Genomic DNA, 20,669 nt, shown 5'->3' on the forward strand with positions numbered 1-20,669 from the left:
ATGGGGAAAAAAGACCCTTAAAATTCAAAATTGATTAAAGACATAAATAGGCAGCCATTCTTGAACATCAGCAGCTGTATACTGAAACTGGGAGAATCAATGGGAGTGGAGGAGAGATGATCAAGACTGCCGAAACCATACAACAAATAGCAAGTTTTAAAGGTTGATACTGAAGACAGGAAATGACTCAGCCACAGTTTAGGGAAGACATTCCAGTCAGGTAAGTTGTAGGTGAGCTTGGGAAAGCTTATTACCTACAGAGGTCAAGATTCTAGGAGCTTGCTGCAGAGTGTCCACAGGAGTCATGTACACAAAGTACAATATCAATGGTGTAAAATATATTTTCCCCAAAGAGGAGATGATTTTGGTGCCTTTTACTACTAGTACTCAGGACAGTTCTGGTCATTGAACCTCAAGAGACAATTGGTACAATGGTAGCAAAAACTGATAAAAATGATTGAGGTGAAGAAAAAATATTTACATAAGTCCAGTCTGAATTTACGTTATTCCTCAAACATTTATTGAAGATTTCACTGTGCCAGGTACTAGGGGTACCATTTCCAACAACAGAGGCATAAGATGCATAGGTCCTGCCGCTCCAGGAGGTTACAATCTGCAGATAAATGACCATGATCTGGGAAGAATATGGTTTAGGATTGCATTGTTGGACATTTATGAAACCATAGACAAAGTGAATGTAGAGAAGTTCAACTGGAATTCTTCAAACAGAGAGCACAAGAGACAGTTTTAAGACAGATTTGAATAAGAGTTTGAGAAAGTAAGAGAGTTTGGTGCTTAAGTAATTTACCTAAAACTAGACTGGAAAGTCTGTGAAGGCAGAGATTATGTCTGTCTGATTCTCAGTGGATCACCAAGGACTAACAAGAGTATCTGAAAAATAGCAGCCAATTCAGAAATTAAAAAAAAAGAAAATACAAAAGCAAAGATTTACAGTACCTGGTATGCGCAGGTCTTGCTTTCAGTGTTTAGTATGAGTGTCACTGAGGAATACATATATAGACAACTTAAATACAATGTACATTAACAAACTGAAGGATAAAACCCATATGATTATCTCAATAGATTCAGAGAAAGCCTTTGGCAATATTCAACACCCATTTACGATAAAAACTCCCCAGAAAGCAGGCATAGAAGGAACATACCTCAATATAATAAAAGCCATATGTGATAAACCCACAGCAAACATTATCCTCAATGGTGAACAACTGAAAGCATTTCCCCTGAAGTCAGGAACAAGACAAGGGTGCCCACTCTCACCACTACTATTCAACATAGTTTTGGAAGTTAGCCACAGCAATCAGAGAAGAAAAAGAATAAAAGGAATCCAGACTGGAAAAGAAGAAGTAAAACTCTCACTGTTTGCAGATGACTTGATCCTCTACAAAGAAAACCCTAAAGACACCACCAGAAAATTACTAGAGATAGTCAATGAATATGGTAATGTTGCAGGATATAAAATTAATACAGAAATTCCTTGCATTCCTATACATTAACAATGGGAAAACAGAAATTAAGGAAACAATCCCATTCACCATTGCAATGAAAAGAATAAAATACTTAGGAATAAACCTACCTAAAGAAACAAAAGACCTATATATAGAAAACTATAAAACACTGATGAAAGAAATCAAAGAGGACACAAATAGATGGAGAAATGTACCATGTTCATGGATGGAAGAATCAATATAGTGAAAATGAGTATACTACCCAAAGCAATCTATAGATTCAATGCAATCCCTATCAAGCTACCAATGGTATTTTTCACACAACTAGAACAAATACCTTCACAATTTGTATAGAAATACAAAAAACCTCAAATAGCCAAAGTGATCTTGAGAAAGAAGAATGGAACTGGAGGACTCAACCTGCCTGATTTCAGACTATACTACAAAGCTACAGTCATCAAGACAGTATGGTACTGGCACAAAAACAGAAATATAGATCAGTGGAACAAACTAGAAAGCCCAGAGATAAATCCATGCACCTATGGACACCTTATCTTTGACAAAAGAGGCAATAATATAAAATGGAGAAAAGACAATCTCTTTAATAAGTGGTGCTGGGAAAACTGGTCAACCATCTATAAAATAATAAAACTAGAACACTTTCTAACACCATACACAAAAATAAATTCAAAATGGATTCACGATTTAAATGCAAGACCAGAAACTGTAAAACTCCTAGAGGAAAACATAGGCAAAACACTGTGTGACATAAATCACAGCAAGATCCTCTATGACTCATCTCCCAGAGTAATGGAAATAAAAGCAAAAATAAACAAATGGGACCTAATTAAACTTAAAAGCTTTTGCACCACAAAGGAAACTATAAGCAAGGTGAAAAGACAGCTTTCAGAGTGGGAGAAAATAATAGCAAACGAAGCAACTGACAAAGAATTAATCTCAAAAATATACAAGCAGTTCATGCAACTCAATACTAGAAAAATAAACGACCTAATCAAAAAATGGGTCAAGGAACTAAACAGACATTTCTCCAAAGAAGACATACAGATAGCTAACACATGAAAAGGCGCTCAACATCACTCATTATCAGAGAAATGCAAATTAAAATCACAATGAGGTACCATCTCACGCCAGTCAGAATGGCTGCTATCAAAAAGTCTACGAACAATAAATGATGGAGAGGGTGTAGAGAAAAGGGAACCCTCTTACACTGTTGGTGGGAATGTAAACTAGTACAGCCACTATGAAGAACAATATGGAGATTCCCTAAAAAATTGGAAATAGAACTGCCATATGACCCAGTAATCCCATTGCTGGGCATATACACTGTGGAAACCAGAACTGAAAGAGACACATGTACCCCAAGGTTCATCAAAGCACTGTTTACAATAGCTAGGACATGGAAGCAACTTAGATGTCCATCGGCAGACGAATGGATAAGAAAGCTATGGTACATATATACGATGGTATATTATTCAGCTATTTAAAAGAATGCATTTGAATCAGTTCTAATCAGGTAGATGAAACCAGAGCCTATTATACACACAGAAGTAAGTAAAAAAGAAAAACATCAATACAGTATATTAATGCATATATATATGGAATTTAGAAAGATGGTAATGACAACCCTATATGCGAGACTGCAAAAGAGACACAGATACAAAGAATAGACTTTTGGACTCTGAGGGAGAAGGCGAGGGTGGGCTGATTTGAGAGAATAGCATTGAAACATGTATATTATCATATGTAAAACAGATGACCAGTCCAAGTTCTATGCATGAAACAGGGCACTCAAAGCCAGTGCACTGGGACAACCCAGAGAAATGGGATGAGGAGGGAGATGGGAGGGATGTTCAGGATGGGGGACACATGTACACCCATGGCTGATTCATGTCAATGTATAGCAAAAACCATGACAATATTGTAAAGTAATTAGCTTCCAATTAAAGTAAATTAATTAAAAAAATAAAATAAATAAATGTAGTGAGTATTAGGAGTTCAGCATGGGATACTATTACTAAGATAGGGTCTCTAAATAATAAGCTTCTTGGAGGAGGAAATATTTGAGTTTTGAAGGAAGACGGGAAGGAAAGCCAGTTGGGTATAGCATGTATTAAATTCTTGGGAATGAAACAGCATAATACATTTTCTGAACTCAAAATGGTGCAGCTTAGCTGGAGAGAAGAATGGGGTACCATGATGGTGTGATGGTAGATTAGGCAATAAGATGGACTTTTATATGCCATGATAAAATTTGGGCTTTATTCTAAATCTGGTCATCATTAATACAGTGTAACCAAGGAATGACAGGATCAGACCTACCTTTTGAAGATCACTCAGACATCAGTGATAGTAGAAAGTGGATAAAGAGTAGAGATGGAAAGGTTTAAACTAAGGAAGATAACGGGATAGATAAAAGAAAACACTGAGAAAGGAACTGGAAGGTGCTAGAATGAATGACTGCCAGGCCTCAGGTTTGAATGCAGTGCCACTTAACATGATGGGTAATAGAAGAAAGTTTGTTGTTTTGAAGGTGGATGAGGAGGAAAAATATAAACCCAGTCTTTATTTGAGCTTGATGTACAATCAGGAAATGTTAGTGGGTATATTCCTCTTCTTTTGATGCCAGTGTAAGAGAGGTCAGCCACATCGTCTCACAAATTCCTTTTGGTGTATAATAGGTGTTGAGGCAGTATAGCGTTTGTAAACTTTTCACCTGCTATGAGGCCCCTTTAAAAAGAACAAGATTGAATAAGCAGGTTGTATGTTAGTTGCTATAAAATGGAGAGATAGTTCTTAATGCTGTGATCTCAGACCTTATTTCATATATAAAAAAAAAATGGCAGCAAGGGTAAGAAGTCCAATCTGCTTTCCATTAAACAATAATAGCAGTAAAGCAGACAGGACAAAACAAGATGTATCACTTTATCTCTCTGAAATTACACTTTAAATGGTCGTGAAAATTTTATTGGTAGTAGAGAAGAAAAAAAATTAATGCAGTGAATTTTATATGTGATTTCCTGGCACAGCTGTAATTAATGAATCTTTTCTCTTAGGTTGTTAAATATTTTTGTCCTATTTTTTAACCAAATAATTATTAGCTACATTAACTTTTAGAAGCTTATTAGTTCATTAAGAATGTTTCCTGGCAACCTAAGCACATAAAAACACATACTATGGTACTTAAAAAGATTAACCTTGTCTTTTATGTGTATATTATATTTACACAAACAATCGAGAAAAACATTTTTAGCCACTCATCCAGGATTTTGTCTTCACAATGCTCTTATTTTCTATTTCCATCAAAAGATCCTGCTATGATCTTTTGATCTGTCCATCAGCAGACGAATGGATAAGAAAGCCGTGGTACATATACACAATGGAATATTACTCAGCCATTACAAAATATACATTTGAATCAGTTCTAATGAGGTGGATGAAACTGAAGCCGATTATACAGAGTGAAGTAAGCCAGAAAGAAAAACACCAATACAGTATACTAACGGATATATATGGAATTTAGAAAGATGGCAACAACAACCCTATACGCAAGACAGCCGAAGAGACACAGATGTATAGAACAGCCTTTTGGACTCTGTGGGAGAAGGCAGGGGTGGGATGATTTGAGAGAATAGCATTGAAACATGTATATTATCATATGTGAAACAGATCACCAGTCCAGGTTCGATGCATGACACAGGGTGCTTCGGGCTGGTGCACTGGGATGACCCAGAGGGATGGGATGGGAAGGGGAGGTGAGAGGGGGGCTCAGGATGGGGAACACATGTACACCCATGGCTGATTCATGTCAATGTATGGCAAAACCACTACAATACTGTAAAGTAATTAGCCTCCAATTGAAATAAATAAATAAAAAGATTCTGCTATGAATGACAATATTTGTGAGCCCATTCACTTCTAAAACGTCTGTTAATCAGCCTCCTTTATAAGTTTTCTTTCTCCCTCTACCCACTATCAAGATCTAAAGTTTTTCACCTTCCCTTCTCCCAAGAGGAAAATGAAAACAATCGCTCCTGCTCCTCTCTCAAATGCCCCAAACACAGCCCACCCCAGAATTGGAAAACAGGGAGGCAAAGTGGTACAGGTTGCAACTTGCGACTGGGGGGAGCACAGACTTTGGAACCAGAGCCCGGAGACAGGGAATCAGTCTTCACTTCCTGGAGGATCTGGGCTATTTGCCAAAAGAGAACGTCCCCAAAGCCCCGGGAACTGACTGGTGCTAGGAAACCAGAGAAAGAGCGGGTGACAAGCAGAGAAAGAGGCCCGATCCTCTGGGACTGCCAGAAACACGCAAGGAATGCAAAAGAAACGTCAGGAATCCGGGACCGGCTGCGGCCGGCTAGAGGGACCACTCAGGTTAAAACCCAACTCCGAAGGCAGGAGCGCCGCTGAGACTCTTGAGTGGGAAACGGCGCTGTGTGGATTGGCTGAGCGAGGGAAATCCCCTCCTGAAAAGGCAGAAACCGACTCCGTCCCAAATGTCGGAGACGGTGACCCACTCTCCGGTCCTGGCCACCAGACACCTCCATCGAGCCTGGGGGCTGGCCTAGGGGCGGGGCCGAGCTTTCTCCGCCCCTAACGGCAGGCCGACTGCGTCCTCAGTACGCCTGCGTAGGGTGAGGCCGGACTCTATTTGGCTAGTAGGCGAGCGGCGGCCCCGGCGTTCTCTACCCAGCATGCTGCGCGGGAGCGGCGGCGGCCCTACGTCTATCCCCTTCCCAACCCTGCCCCCGCTTCCCACTCCCGCCGCGGCCCCCCCTTCCCCTAAAGTGAGTGAGTGAGACGGGCAGATGGAGGAGGGACTGTAATGGCGGCGGCCGGCAGCTCCCTGCTCTGACCCACGGCAGGCATACAGCAACGACCCCCTCCCTGCCCCTCTCTCTGCCGGCCTCCGCCCCGCCGCTAGCGCGGGGCCACCCTCTCCGGCCCTTCCCCCAGCTGTCGGCGTCTCGCCCTGCGCCCCGGCCGGGGCCCCACACACAATGGACGAGCTCGCCGGAGGCGGTGGTGGCGGCCCGGCGATGGCGTCCCCTCCACGGCAGCAGCAAGGACCCGGGGGAAACATGAGCCTTTCGCCAGGGGGGAATGGAGCGGCGGGCGGCGGGGGTCCTCCGGCCGCCGAGGGAGCGGGTCCCGCGGCAGGCCCCGAGCTGTCCCGGCCGCAGCAGTACACTATCCCAGGGATCCTGCACTACATCCAGCACGAGTGGGCTCGGTTCGAGATGGAGCGGGCGCACTGGGAGGTGGAGCGGGCCGAACTACAGGTACCTCGCTGGGGTCGGTATGCGGGACGGCTGCGGCGGCTGGGTTCCCGGCCGGGGGTGGGGGGGGGTGGGGCCGGGACGCCTCTCATTCGGAACCCGAGGCCTTGGGAGACCGAGAGGAACCTACCTGTGCAGCTCGGGGGGGCGATAGTCCTGGAGACGGCTCTTCTAGAACCCCCCTCCCCCTTTCCCGCAGAAGCTTGTTACCCAGACCTCACTGGCTGCGCGGTGCGGGCTTCCTTGGGGCAGCCATTTTGGCTTTTAGTATGGCGTCTGCGGGGGCTCCTCCGGAGGCGTTCTGCGCGGGCCTCCGGGGTTTGGGGCCGAGTTCCTCTCTGTGGGAGAATCCGGCGTGGGGCTGGCGGGCACCGCGCTGGCTCCTGTTTGTGCCTCTTAAGATGGAGAACCCGAGGAGAGGGACTGGGTTGGGGATTTTACCACCTTTTCCCGGATCACCCCCCTGTCTCCGATTTGGCGTGACTGTCCCCCTCCCCCGGAGTTGGGAGCCCTTACTCTTTGACAGCCACGCTTCTTTCCAGGGCTGCTGCCGCGCACAATGGCTTGCGGCTGACCTGTGAAGTTTTCATTTCCTACCGCCAACTTTTAAGTACCTTCTTACCTGGGATGCTGCCTTATTCACTTCGATTCTCTTTGAGTTCGTCCTTAGTGACTGACTCATCAACGCTGCTCTGTACCGACTTTTTCTTTTAGAGTACCCTTCACCAGGCCTTCCTCTCCTCCATTCCCGTCTTTACACACAAAAAGCCAAACCATACTATCAGCCGTCTTCAGGAAAGGGTTGAGAAAAGATTTAATGTTAGCTTGGAGTAAAACGTATTTGTTTCATGTTACCAGCTCGCACAGGGGCAGCAGAGTTAAATATCCTTAGGAGCCTTCATAATTGAGCCGGACTCGGTCTTCAGGTGAAACTTTTGAGATATTGGTTCACCTAACTTTTGGAAGATGGTGGTGGTTTAAGGGCTTATGTCTTGGATTTCAGAAGAGCTACATCTTTTTAAAAGGATTGTTCAACTCTTTCGGATGTTTGTGTTTATTTTAAAATCACTTTCCAAGGCAAATTTAGGCTTAGAAGGAAAAAAGCATGCATCTAAATAGTGCTGCACCTGTTCTTCAGACTGCTGTATATTTAGAGTGTATGCGGTATTGTTCGCTGATATACATGTCATATATGTCTGGGGTGAATGATTAGGGAAATGTAGTGTTGAAAGAAGATTGGATTAGCTTAAAAGGGTTGTCTTCAAACAAATACACACATCTTCAGTTTGATATTGAACCAGTCGACTTTTTGTCTCTACAAAGTGGGGGAAATCAAAACTTTTAAAAAGTAAAACATATTTTGACACTTTATCAAAAAGTGAATTCACTTTATCAGGTTGGCAATTCAGTGTTTTAGTGCTTTGATATACTATTGGGCTTTTAAAAATATAACATGTCAAAAGTGTTGTTTCTTTTGTGTGTGCTCTGCTTTAAAATATCTGGGACAAACAGTTCTGTTGGTGAACAACTTTCTATTACACCATGTGCAAAAAAATATTCAATGTGAGGCATTTATTTCTGCATTTACAAATGCATTGAAGCCTAGGCTCACTAAATAATACTTCACTAGTCCCTAATACAGCGTTTATAACCTTTGTACTGTTGTGGAAAAGCTTTAAACACTTTCTAAGTTAGCGAATACATTAGTCATTGGTAAGCTTCACAAAATGTCTTACTTGTGTCTGAATTAGTAAAAATCTGTGCAACTTGAGATCTACATTGTTTACCTTAGCTTTTGGTTTGCCTTCTAATTCTCTTGACAGAAGTCTTTTAAAGAAAATTCGTTTTGCTTGCTTGCTTTCAGTCTATCTGCTGTTGGCACATTAGTTCAGATATAGCCATTTTTAAACTTTTTGTTTACTTACTTTGAAGAAGTTACACGGTGTTTGTCTAGACTCTTGATTTTTTTTCCCCCCCTAGGAATTTTTATTATTTCACACTGATTCTTTTGGAACAAAATGTTCATGATTGTGTGTTTTTGTTCTATATATTTCTCTGTAATGTTTTATTGGGCTACTTAATTTAGAATATTGAATTTGTTTTACATGTCTAAAGTCTTTAGTAAGAATGCTGGTGAGATGTCCATTTTAAAATGTATGGAAAATGTATTGGGAGAGTTTACGTGAAGCATGAATAGATTTAAACTGTAAACTTAGACTTAATTTAAGAAATATAACATAGAAGTAAGATAACTTGCATATCATTTGGTATACAGCCTTGAGTATACTGTTCATCTATACATTACTTAAAGTGTTTAGTACTAAAACTATTCAATAATGACTTGTCCCTCCTTTTGATGTAAAATTTCAACGTGGATTTTATTTTTCCTGGCTTTGAAAAGGTTTTTAAACCAAAACTTTGCAGTATGGTTCTCTTTTCTGTAAAAGGAATTTTGGATAAAGCTCCTTCTTAGAAGATTGGAGCTAAACCAAAGAATGTCTTAAAACTCTTATTTTTGTGAGGGTTCCTTACCTGGGACTCAGGTAAAAACTCTGTTATGTTAGTAAGGCTCCAGGACAGTGATTTCTAAGTGAGAGTGCTACTGACAATCACTGGTAATCCCTCCCGCCCCAACCCCCCCTAATATGCAGGCCTCTGTTTCGTCTTCCAGAGATTTGGATTGAATTGGCCTAGGACTTGAAAAAAATGGACTGTTTTTAGGATTTAGCCAGTTCGCGTTATATAGAATGGAACTGCCCTTTCATCAGTATTTTAAACTGATGAGGTCGATATCATTCCTGTTTTACAGATAAGGAGACACACTTCAGCAAAGTAAGTAACTGTTTGCCAGCTATAAGTATTGCAACTGAGATTTGAACCTGGGTTCATCTGAATCCAAAGCCTTTGGTCTTCTCACCACTCTTGAAACTGCTGTTAGTCTTAGTATTTTTTGTAAAAATACAATCTGACTTACAATTTATTATAGAGACGTGGGTTCAATCCCTGGGTGGGGAAGATCATCTGGAGAAGGAAATAGCAACTTACTCCAGTATTCTTGCCTGGGAAATCCCATGGACAGAGGAGCCTAGTGGGAAACTGTCCATGGGGTTACAAAGAGTCACACGTGACTTAGCAACTAAACAACGACATACACACCACTGCAGTCTGTTTCAAAAGAGTTTTATTGAGCCCCCATGACATGGGTAGGTCTAGTTATGACACAAGTGATAGGTAGAAAATATAGTCCTGGTGTTTGTATTCTAACATTACTAATACTCCAGCAAATATAAACCTTTAGCGTCTGTGTTTGCATACTCTGGAATACAGACTTTTCATAACTAGACAGATCCTGCCATTTAAAAATCTTAATACGAGATACTTCTCTCAGACATAACTTGATTTGTTCCTTTTGAATTGGGGGCAGTAAGTGTTTCTCTTCTAATCTATTATTGTCAGAGTTTCCTTCAGATAGTCTAGAATAATGATTTGCAAATCCTGTTCCTTTTTTATTACAAAATTTTTGTGAATCTACTATGAAATTACAAAAAAAAATGTAGAGATTTTTCATTAAAGTACTCCTTTTATTGAGAGTTTCAGCCTTCATAAAGTCTTGCTGTTAGGCAGTTTTTCTATTTCAAATGATGGTGACAGACAGTTAAAAAAAAAAATTATTTGGTAGAATTAAGAGTCCATAATCTTATGTCATATTCTCCCTGTTTTTTAAGTCTTGGAAACAAAAAGTCTGGGGACCATTAATACATAATTCTTTTTTCCATTTACTTTTTAATCCTGTATAATCTTTTTGCTCTATTGTCTCATTACTCCCCACTGAGCTTAATAGGACCCTTTTTTCTGTCGGTGGTTGACCTTCAAATTGCCAAATCTTGCTGCCTTCTTACAGATCATAAATACTTAACCAGCACTTTCTGCTGTTGAGAGGTTCTTCCTCAAAATCCTTTTCTTTGGCCTCTACTCTGTAATCCCTTATTTTCCTTTTGATCTACTTATCATCTTTCTTCATATGTTTCTTCTACTTTGGTTTCAGTTATTGTTAGCTGCATTTCTGGTTCTTTTTACTGTAAATTCTGAAATACACAGTGGGGTTTTTTTTGTTGTTGTTTGTTTGCTTGCTTGTTTTTGCTAAGTGTTTTTCCAGTGCTTCAGTATTTAGTCCTTAAATCCTAAAAACCCAATGAATTGGGCACAGTTGGTTTCTCTTGTTGTTGTTATTTTCTTTAGTTTGATGCTAGGCTATTGGGCCCAGAGGTTAAGTAATCTAAGAGTAGCAGAGCTGGAATTTAAACCTAGGCAGGCTGCCTCTGGAAGCCATGTTGTTAGTCACTACTGTATCTTTGACTTTCAGATATCTCAGAAATATTTCTAACTTTCTGTGTAAATTTTCTGCTTCAGAGTCAATACATCCATTATTTATTTCATCTCAGATGCTTCCCTCTCTCCCCCCACCAAGGCGCACTTAACTTGATCATTCTCCTTTATTCCCTGTTTTTGTTAATGTTTATTATCATCCTTCCCATTGGTAGATGCTAAAGAGATCAGTAGGTTCTTCTGAAAATGTTGAGTCTTTGGGTTTATTGATTTCAGTATGACTATTCAGTGACTATATTTGAGTGTTACTTTGTGCTATGTACTGGATATATAATGATGTATGAAGCAAGGAACTTGCTGCTGTTGGAGATTGTACTCTAGATATAATGTGGTAAATCAGAAATTAACAGGATGTTGAGAAAATAAATAGAATGGGAAACCGTTGTAGATAGTGAGCTTTCCCTAAGCAATTATTGAGCAGTTTTTATATGTCAAGAATTATTTTAAGTTAATACATAGGTTGTTGTTTGTTGTTCAGTCACTAAGTTGTGTCCGACTCTGCAACCCCATGAATTGCAGCACGCCAGGCTTCCGTGTCCTTCACTATCTCCCAAGGTTTGCTCAAACTCGTGTCCATTGAGTCAGTGATACCATCCAGCCATTTCATCCCGTTACCCACTTCTCCTCTTGCCCTCAGTCTTTCCCAGTATCGGGGTTTTTCCAGTAAGTCAGCTGTTTGTATCAGGTGGCCAAAGTATCGGAGCTTCAGCATTAGTCCTTACAGTGAATATTCAGGGTTGATTTCCTTTAGGATTGACTGGTTTGATCTCCTTGCTGTCCAAGGGACTCCCAAGTTTTCTCCTGCACCACAGTTGGAAAGCATTAATTCTTTCTTCAGTGCTCAGCCTTCTTTATGGTCCAACTCTCACATCCATACATGACTACTGGAAAAACCATAGCTTGCACTATATGGACCTTTGTTGGCATAGTGATAATCTCTGCTTTTTAATACACAGTCTAGGTTTGTCATAGGTTTTCTTCCAAGGAGCAAGTGTCTTTTAATTTTGTGGCTTCAGTCACCATCCACGTTGATTTTGGAGCCCAGTAATATGAAATTTGTCACTGTTTGCACTTTTTCCCCATCTATTTGCCATGAAATGATACGACCAGATACCATGATCTTCATTTTTTGAATGTTGAGTTTTAAGCCAACTTTTTCACTCTCCTCTTTCACTTTCATCAAGAGACTCTCTAGTTCTTCACTTTCTGCCATTAAAGTGATATCATCTGCATATCTGAGATTGTTGATATTTCTCCCAGCAATCTTGATTCCAGCTTGTGAGTCATCCAGCCCAGCATTTAGTATGATGTACCCATAACTCATTTAATTTTTGTGAAGCCTCTGTGGGTCTATGGACACTTTTAGATCTCAAGTATGAGTACCTAACTACAGGTATTTCAGAGGAAAACAACAGCATTAGAAGAAGTTCTGAAGCAGGAAAGATCTTCACTGGACGTGTGAACTTTACTATAGTGATTCAAGGGACTTTTTAATATGGATAGTCTCAATAGCCTAATACATGTATTTTAATTTAGTGACTGTTAATTTTTTGGAAATAGTCTCCTTTGCATATAGACTGAAAGCTTTGGAGCTTTTTCTAGTTAAAAAATTTTTTTGGCTTTTAATATCTTTGAAGCCTAGCTACTGACCTGAGGAAATAACCCTGATTTAATCCGTGCTTATAATTCCTTTACTACCATTGTTTTGGGTCAGAGTGTTCCTCCTGCATGATTTCTCTTGAGAAATCTAGCACTTTTCCTCCATATATGCTCCTCTCTTAAGAGTTTATCCTTTATATTGTAAGTATGATTGTATTATATGTACTCTTGCTTTAGTTTTTAAAGATGATGGGGAGTTTTAAACAAATTCACAAATAACATAGTTATCAGGACTTCCCTAGTGGTGCAGTGGATAAGACTCTGCCTGCCAATGCAGCGAACGTGGGTTCAGTCCCTGGTCTGGGAAGATTCAGCCATGCTGCAGAGCAGTTGAGCCTGTGCACCACAACTGCTGAAGCCCTCGCTCCTAGAGCCCGTGCTCCGGAACAAGAGAAACTACCGCAGTGAGAAGCCCTTAAGCTCTGCAACGAAGAGGTGCCCCCGTTCACCACTAGAGAAAGCCAGAGCAAAGCAGTGAGGACCCAGCACAGTGAAAAATAAATACCAAAAACCACCCATAAACTTGTCACTCATCACTCAGTAACAACTCATGACTAGTCTTATTTTACTTCTGTCCACTACCCTATCCCAAATTATTTCAAAGCAGATCCCAGAAACATGCAATTTCATCCGTGCATATTTCAGTATATATCTACAAGATAAAGATTTTAAAAGAGAATTGTAGTTGCATCACCAAATTATTAAGAAAAATGAGTAATTTTTTAATATTGTCAAATACCTGCTGTTTGAATACTAGTTTTCACACTTATCTTTGAACAGTTTGTTTGAATCAAGATCCAAACAACACATTGTGATTGGAACCACCCCCTGCATCTTCCTTTTCCTTGCTACTTTCTGTTGAAGGAATCAGTCTTTGGTCCTGTAAAGATTCCCAGAGTCTGTGATTGCTGCATGTTTCCCTCCCTAGTACAGTTCACATTCCATTGTACTGTTTGTTTTCCCCTGTAATTTAGTTAGTTGGATATAGGGGCTTGATCCAAATTGGCCTATTTTCTTCTTTGGGGTGGTGTTGGAGGATGAGAATACTTCACAGGTGGTGATGAGGTCTTCTGTCAGAAAAGCACAAAACATCTTTCCTGATGTTAGCTCTTGATGTTAAGTAACTTGGGAACATTCATCCATTAGGGCCACCCTAAGTTCTTAATGAAATTGCAATATAATTCACACTTGTCCCTCAGTATCTGTGAAGTGATTGGTTCCAGGACTCCCACACCCACCTTGCCCCTCTATCTCTGGATTCTGAAGTCCATTATAAAAATAGTGTATTTGCATATTCTTCCTGTACTTTATTTTTTTTTTCTTCTTCCTGTACTTTAAATTACTTCTAAATTACTTCTAATACCTAGTACAATGTAAGTAGTTGTAAATACAATGTAAATAGCTGCCTGCAGTTGCAAATTTAAGCTTTGATTTTTGGAACTTTGTGAAGTTTTTTTTTCTGACTATATTCCATGCACAGTTGGTTGAATCTACTATGGATGCAGAACCTGTGGATACAGAAGATTGACTACATTTCTGTGGTTTTTAGTGTATGACTATGTTCTGTCCTCATCATCACTCTGTAATCTCAAAACATTTTTATCACGTGCAAATGAACCCAGTTTAGCAGTTAGTCCCTATTAGCAATTAGTCCCAATTCCCCCTTTCTGTTGGCAATCACCAATTTCTGTCTCTATAAGAGTGATTTTTATATCTCAAGGATTTGCCTATTCTGGACATTGTATATAAAAGGAATCACAATATATAGCTTGTGAACAGATTCTTTCACTTAAGGAAATGTTTTCAAGGTTCAACCATATGTAGCAGATAACAGTACAGTATTTCTCATTATGGCTGAATAACATTCTATTGTATGGGTATACAACATTTTGTCTGTCAGCTGGTGGATATTTGAGTGTTTCTGTTACACTTTTTATTAACATATATGCGCAAGTTTTTGTGTGAATGTATGTTTTTCAGTCCTCCTATTATATACCTAGGAATGGAATTGCTAGGTCATGTTCAACTTTTTTGAGGATCCTGCCAAAATGTTTTCCAGTGTGACTGCCTCATTTTACTTTCCCACCAGCAATGCACGAGGATTCCAGGGCCTCTGTTACTTTTTTTCAACTTTGAAATATATTTTTCTTATTAAAAAAGCATTTTTTTAAAAATGCCTTTTAATTTTTTTTTTTTGCAAGTTGTATTTTCTTTCTCAGAGTTTAGTTTTTAGATCAATTTTGTTTTTTAGTTGTTTAGACTTTTTTGTTGTTTTTTGTTTAGACTTTAGTTTTTAGGGCAATTTTGGCTTTATAGCAAAATCTAGCTGAAAGTACAGTTTCCACATATGTAAAGGAGGAGAAGGGGACGACAGAGGATGAGATGGCTGGATGGCATCACCGATTCGATGGACATGAGTTTGGGTGAACTCCGGGAGCTGGTGATGGACAGGGAGGCCTGGCGTGCCGCAGTTCATGGGGTCGCATGGGGTCGCAAAGCGTCGGACACGACTGAGCTACTGAACTGACCTGACAGTTTCCATATAACACCTTGCCCATCAAAACCTCCCCTAACATTAGAAGCTCTACTGGTGTGGTACATTTGTTAAAATTGATGAACCCAACATTATCAACTAAAGTCCATAGTTTACATTAGGGTTCACTTTCTGTCCTGTGTATTCTTTGGCATTTGTCAAATATATAATCACATGCATCCATTTTTATGGTAACCACTGATTTTTCACTGCCCTAAAAATCCCCTATGTGCCACCTATTCCTTCCTCCCTATCCCAAATGCGTGACAAATACTGCTCTTTTTATTGTTGTTTTGTTGTTTGGTTTTGGTTGCACCAACCAAAACCACACTTGCAACTCCCAGTTCCCCAACCAGGGATTGAACCTGTGCCCCCTGCAGTAGAAGTGTGGAGCGTCAACCACTGAACTGCCAGGAAAATCACAACTAGTGCTCTTTTTAACTATGTCTTCCATAGTTTTGCTTTTTCCAAAAGATCACATAATCAGAATCATACAGTGTGTAGTTTTTTTTCACATGGACTTCTTTGACTTGGTGGTGTGCATTTAAGGTTCCTCCTTAATTGTTTTTTTGTGGCCTGATCTTTTTAGTCCTGAATTAATATTTCATTGTACATTTGTACCACAGATTATTGTCTCCTCACTTTATTGAAGGACGTCTTTGTTACTTCCACGTTTTGGCAATTATGAGTAATTGCACATCGACATTTACTCTATATAGCAAGGAGCTTAATTGCTCCAGTGTATGGTAAGAGTATGTTTAGTTTTTTAAGAAACTGCCAAACAGTTTTCCAGAGTGGCTGTACCTGTTTTGTATATCCGCCATCACTGAGGGACAGTTTCTGTTGCTCCATATTTCGTCAGCATTTGATGTCAGTATTTTGAATTTTAGTTATTCTAATAGGTGTGTAGTGATCCCTTGTTTTAATTCGAAATTCCCCTAATGACATATGGTGTTAAGCACCTAATTTACCGTCTGTGTGTCATCTTTGGTGAAGTATCTGTTTCAGAGCTTTTGCCTTTTTAAAAATTCAATTGTCTGTATCTCCTCCTATTGACATTCATGGGATGGAATGGTCTTGGGCATTGTTTCCAGTCATTTATGAGTAATTGTTCAGTAAGTGGTAGTCATTACTTACAACACCTATTTATTTTAAAAGGTGCTTTAATGATATAATTTAAAGGAACAAGTAATTATAATATCCCCTTCCCTTTACTTGTCTTTCCAGTGAAGCTACCAAAGGCACTGATTAAATTTATTTTATCTGAAGATAAAATAGTAGTCTCTAATTGTAAGTAAGATCTGTGGTGTTTCCAATACCTAGTTATAATAATCATGATGCAGATTCTCACAGTCGTTCGCTGGTCATTGTGATTCAGTAGTCTGGAGGTGGAATCTGTGTTTTTAAAATGTATAGCTGGTGATTCTGATACTCAGCCAGATCTGGGAACCTGCATGATAAAAGTCATTTAAGGATTTTGGTAGAATCCTGTTCTCTAAACACTTTCCCTGTAAGATTGTCATTGGTTCTACTGATAGGTTAAGCGAGCAGTATATACCCCTTCTCTGCACTCACAGTGGCTTGCACTGTGTATGTTTATATTGTTGTGCTTTTCCTTTTTTTTGTTGTTTTCACTTCCTGCTTTCCAGTACATTGAAACTACTTGTTAACAAGAATTTCCTGGATTTTGAGTATGCTGCAAATTTTCGTTGGATTCATTTGAAACACTCTGGTGTTTGGTTACATAGATGAAAGCAGTATGTGTCCATAAAAAAAAAAAAAAACTGTTTAAGAATAACACCCGTTAATGTTTTTAAATTATTTATTTGGCTGCACCAAGTCTGAGTTGTGGGTTGTGGGGTGCAAACTCTTAGTTTCAGCATGTGGGGTCTACTTCGCTGACAGAGCTAGAACTTGTGCTCTCTGCATTGGGAGGAGGGAGTCTTAGCCACAGGACCACCAGGAAGTCCCACACCTGTTAACGTTTAAAGAGTGTTTTCTGTACATTGGGAATCATTCTAATTTTGACACCCTCCCTAAATCATAGGTAACAAGTATTTCTGTTTTAGAAGGAAAAATGGGCAAGAGTTTAAATGACTTATTCAACAGAAAACAATAAACAGGTAATGAATCCAGGTGCTGCTGAGTTGCTTTTTTGACCAATATGTTTGCCATCTTAAGGTAATTCTGGGACTACCTCAGTAGTAAAGAATTGTAAACAAATGACTAAATGAATAGGCTCAGTGTCACAAGATTTAAAAGGCTGTATGTAACTGAGCAATTATAAATGCGTAGTGATATTTTGGATCATCTTTAGATAGACTTTGTAAAAGTTTTTAAAACATTTCGGACTCTCTATTTTTTGAATAGTTAATACATGCTGCTGCCGCTAAGTCACTTCAGTCCTTTGCGACCCCACAGACGGCAGCCCACCAGGCTCCCCCATCCCTGGGATTTTCCAGGCAAGAACACTGGAGTGGGTTGCCATTTCCTTCTCCAATGCATGAAAGTGGAAAGTGAAAGGGAAGTCGCTCAGTTGTGTCCAACTCTTAGCAACCCCATGGACTATAGCCCACCAGGCTCCTCCGTCCATGGGATTTTCCAGGCAAGAATACTGGAGTGGGGTGCCATTGCCTTCTCTTAAGTTAATACATGGTTCTGAATTAAATCTTGTGCGTACCATGAGCCTGTCCACCCTTAGTTCTGCATTAGTAACCACTTTCATTAGTAATAGATGTATCCTTCCAGTGTATTTTTTTCTTTAAAAAAAAAAAACTTCTATTTATTTACTTACTTTTGGCTATGCTGAGTCTTTGTTGCTGTGAGGGCTTTCTCTGGTTGTGGTGAGTGGGGGCTACCCTTCGATGCGCACGCACACTTCTCACTGCAGTGGCTTCTCTCGTCGCAGAGCACAGGTTCTAGGCGTGTGAGCTTCAGCAGCTGCTGCTCCTGGTCTCAGTAGTTGCAGCTTATGGGTGGACTCAGTCGTTGTGTTGAAAAGGCTTAGTTGCTCCACAGCATGTGGAATCTTCCTAGATCAGGAATCGAACTCATGTCTCCTGCATTGGCAGGCGAATTCTTAACCACTAGCCTGCCGGGGAAGTCCTGCTTCCAGTTTCTGTGTCAGATAGATGTAAACAAATAGGTATACTGATTTTCTTCTCTTTCTGATACAACAGTTCATAAACTATATACCTGTTTTTCACTTTGCATTTTCGTTTGTTTCCTGGAATTTGAAGTCTGTTAGTGGAGAACATTTGCGATTTTTTGGTTTGTTTGTTTTAATAGCAGCTGCATAGTAGTCTACTTCGTGTACATGCCATAGTTGATTTAACTACCCCACTATTGTTGAATGGTTGTGTTGAAGTTTCAGAAAACATTTGTCTCTGGTTGTTGTTGTGGGTTTTTTTTTTTTGTTTGTTTTGTTTTTTTTAGTATTCATTTATTTATTTGTCTGTGCTGGGTTTTAGTTGCCTTGTGTGGAATCTAAGGATTGAGCCCCAGGCCACCAGGGAAGTCCCTGCACTGTGTTCTTAAATGTGTGAGCAACCAGCCTTTTGCCTCAAAATAAACTCTTTTATATTGCATTTTTGTTTAGTAATATTTAAACTAAATTTTGTATGATGCTTTGTTGTTTCATGGCTTGCATTTAGTCTGAATTTTAAGTTAGGAATCACAAATGTTTTAGCTTTGAAAGCCATTAATTAACCAGTTCTATTTAAGCTGTAAGTCTGTTACTGAAGTCCTGAGGAAATAAAGAGTGAGAAAGACAGAAAAATGAAATAGGAAAAAAGGGGGTAGGTGGATGAGAAGAGGAATAAACACAGTGATAGAGAAACAATGGATGGGTGTGATAATATGCCACCAACAGTTGTCTCAGACAATAAAACTATTTCAGAGTGACCTAAATTAACCTTTGTTGGTTTTTTCCCCAGAGTTTTAAAAAGTAGACCAGACTTTCATAAGCTCATATTAAAAAAGAGAGGGTGGGGTGCAGTTGAGATTCTAAAAAGTATTTAATTACACATCTTTATACTTTGCATATATCAGCGTATACCCTGGTCATTTTGCTCTTAATATTTACTGTAACTTGTAATTCTAAAAATACTCCCCTCCCTCTTTAAGACTGATTGTAAACTTTTTGACAGGAGGGCTCTATCGTTTTTTAGAAAACTCATGTATACCTAATGTGACAGTAAAGGGTCTGGCACATAATGGTGAGGGTGGTTGTGGTTTCATTGCTAACTTGTGTCTAACTGTTGCAACACCATGAACTATATACCCCATCAGGCTCCTTTGTTCATGGGATTTCCGAGGCAAGAATACTGGATCCAAGGGAGTTGCCATTTCCTTCTCCAGGGGATCTTCCAGACCCAGGGATTGAACCTGTGTCTTCTGCATTGCAGAGGGATTCTTTACCACTGAGCCACCAGGGAAGCCTCATAATAGGTGTTTGCTAAATCTTTGTTTAATGAGTGAAGTTGCTGAGGACATTCCACTTAAGTTGTTAGATATGAGAAACTGAATTGTAGTTTTTGTAGTATGTAATAGGGAAAAAAGCCCACCAGATAGAGATAACATCAGTAGTAAATGACTACTCTTCCCTTATCTCCTCATTTGATATTGGAACGAAACCAAACTTTTTTATTATAAGGTATTTAGAAAAAAGTTCTGTCTCCCCCTTGTGGGAAATATAGTGTAAGAGAGATCACAATTTCAGTTAAAATGAATCTGTGCTTGGGATTAATGCATGGCATGGGGGTTACTATTTTCTCTCAAAAATAGTGAATGATTTTTATGAAGAATGTTTAATGACTACACAATGCTTATGATAAGCTGAAAAGCAGAGATCCATGTTACGTGTGAAATCAGCTATATTAAAAAATATTGAACAACGCACTATAAATGTTCTAAATTAAACTTTGTGATCTTTGGGTCGTAGGATTATTGGCAACTTCTCTGTTTTCCTTATTTTAAAAAAAAGGCCCAGCAAACATTATGATAGGTGTTTTCTTTTATTGAAACAAATATTTCAGAAATGAATTGCTTCTTTATGCATATGTATAAAGAGAGGAGAGGAAGAGAGGGAGACACAGACACTGTTGAAGGATACTTTATCATCAAACAGCAAGTTGAACTTGGTACTTATAACGAGTTATCTTTTCCCCGTTTTCTTTTGATTTCTTTAAAAGCTTAACATATACCATTGTTTATCATGAAGACCTTATTTTATGATGTTTTGAATTTTTGTTATGTGGTTGGACTTGGTTGCTTTTATTTATTTTGTAAATTTTTTACATTAGTTTTTAATTCTTGCTGCTACTG

At 39.5% G+C, this 20,669-nt stretch overlaps 2 protein-coding genes across 5 annotated transcripts in view; one reads left to right on the forward strand and one right to left on the reverse strand.

Annotated features, from left to right (window-relative positions):
- The window catches only part of AP4S1 (adaptor related protein complex 4 subunit sigma 1), a 45,226-nt gene extending 38,023 nt beyond the window's left edge, over positions 1-7,203 (reverse strand). The window contains exon 1 of the mRNA XM_040257175.1: positions 6,897-7,203. The gene's annotated coding sequence lies outside the window, so the exon portion shown is untranslated. The remainder of the gene's footprint in view (positions 1-6,896) is intronic.
- Positions 6,117-20,669, forward strand: part of STRN3 (striatin 3) — a 104,947-nt gene continuing 90,394 nt past the window's right edge. For all 4 annotated transcript variants that reach the window (XM_040257170.1, XM_040257172.1, XM_040257171.1 and 1 more), the window contains exon 1: positions 6,117-6,769. In XM_040257170.1, coding sequence (XP_040113104.1) covers positions 6,488-6,769 — 282 coding nt within the window. In that variant the 5' untranslated portion in view covers positions 6,117-6,487. The remainder of the gene's footprint in view (positions 6,770-20,669) is intronic.

This window comes from Oryx dammah, unplaced genomic scaffold (genome assembly GCF_014754425.2).
Source record: "Oryx dammah isolate SB20612 unplaced genomic scaffold, SCBI_Odam_1.1 HiC_scaffold_16, whole genome shotgun sequence".
Lineage (NCBI taxonomy): Eukaryota > Metazoa > Chordata > Mammalia > Artiodactyla > Bovidae > Oryx > Oryx dammah.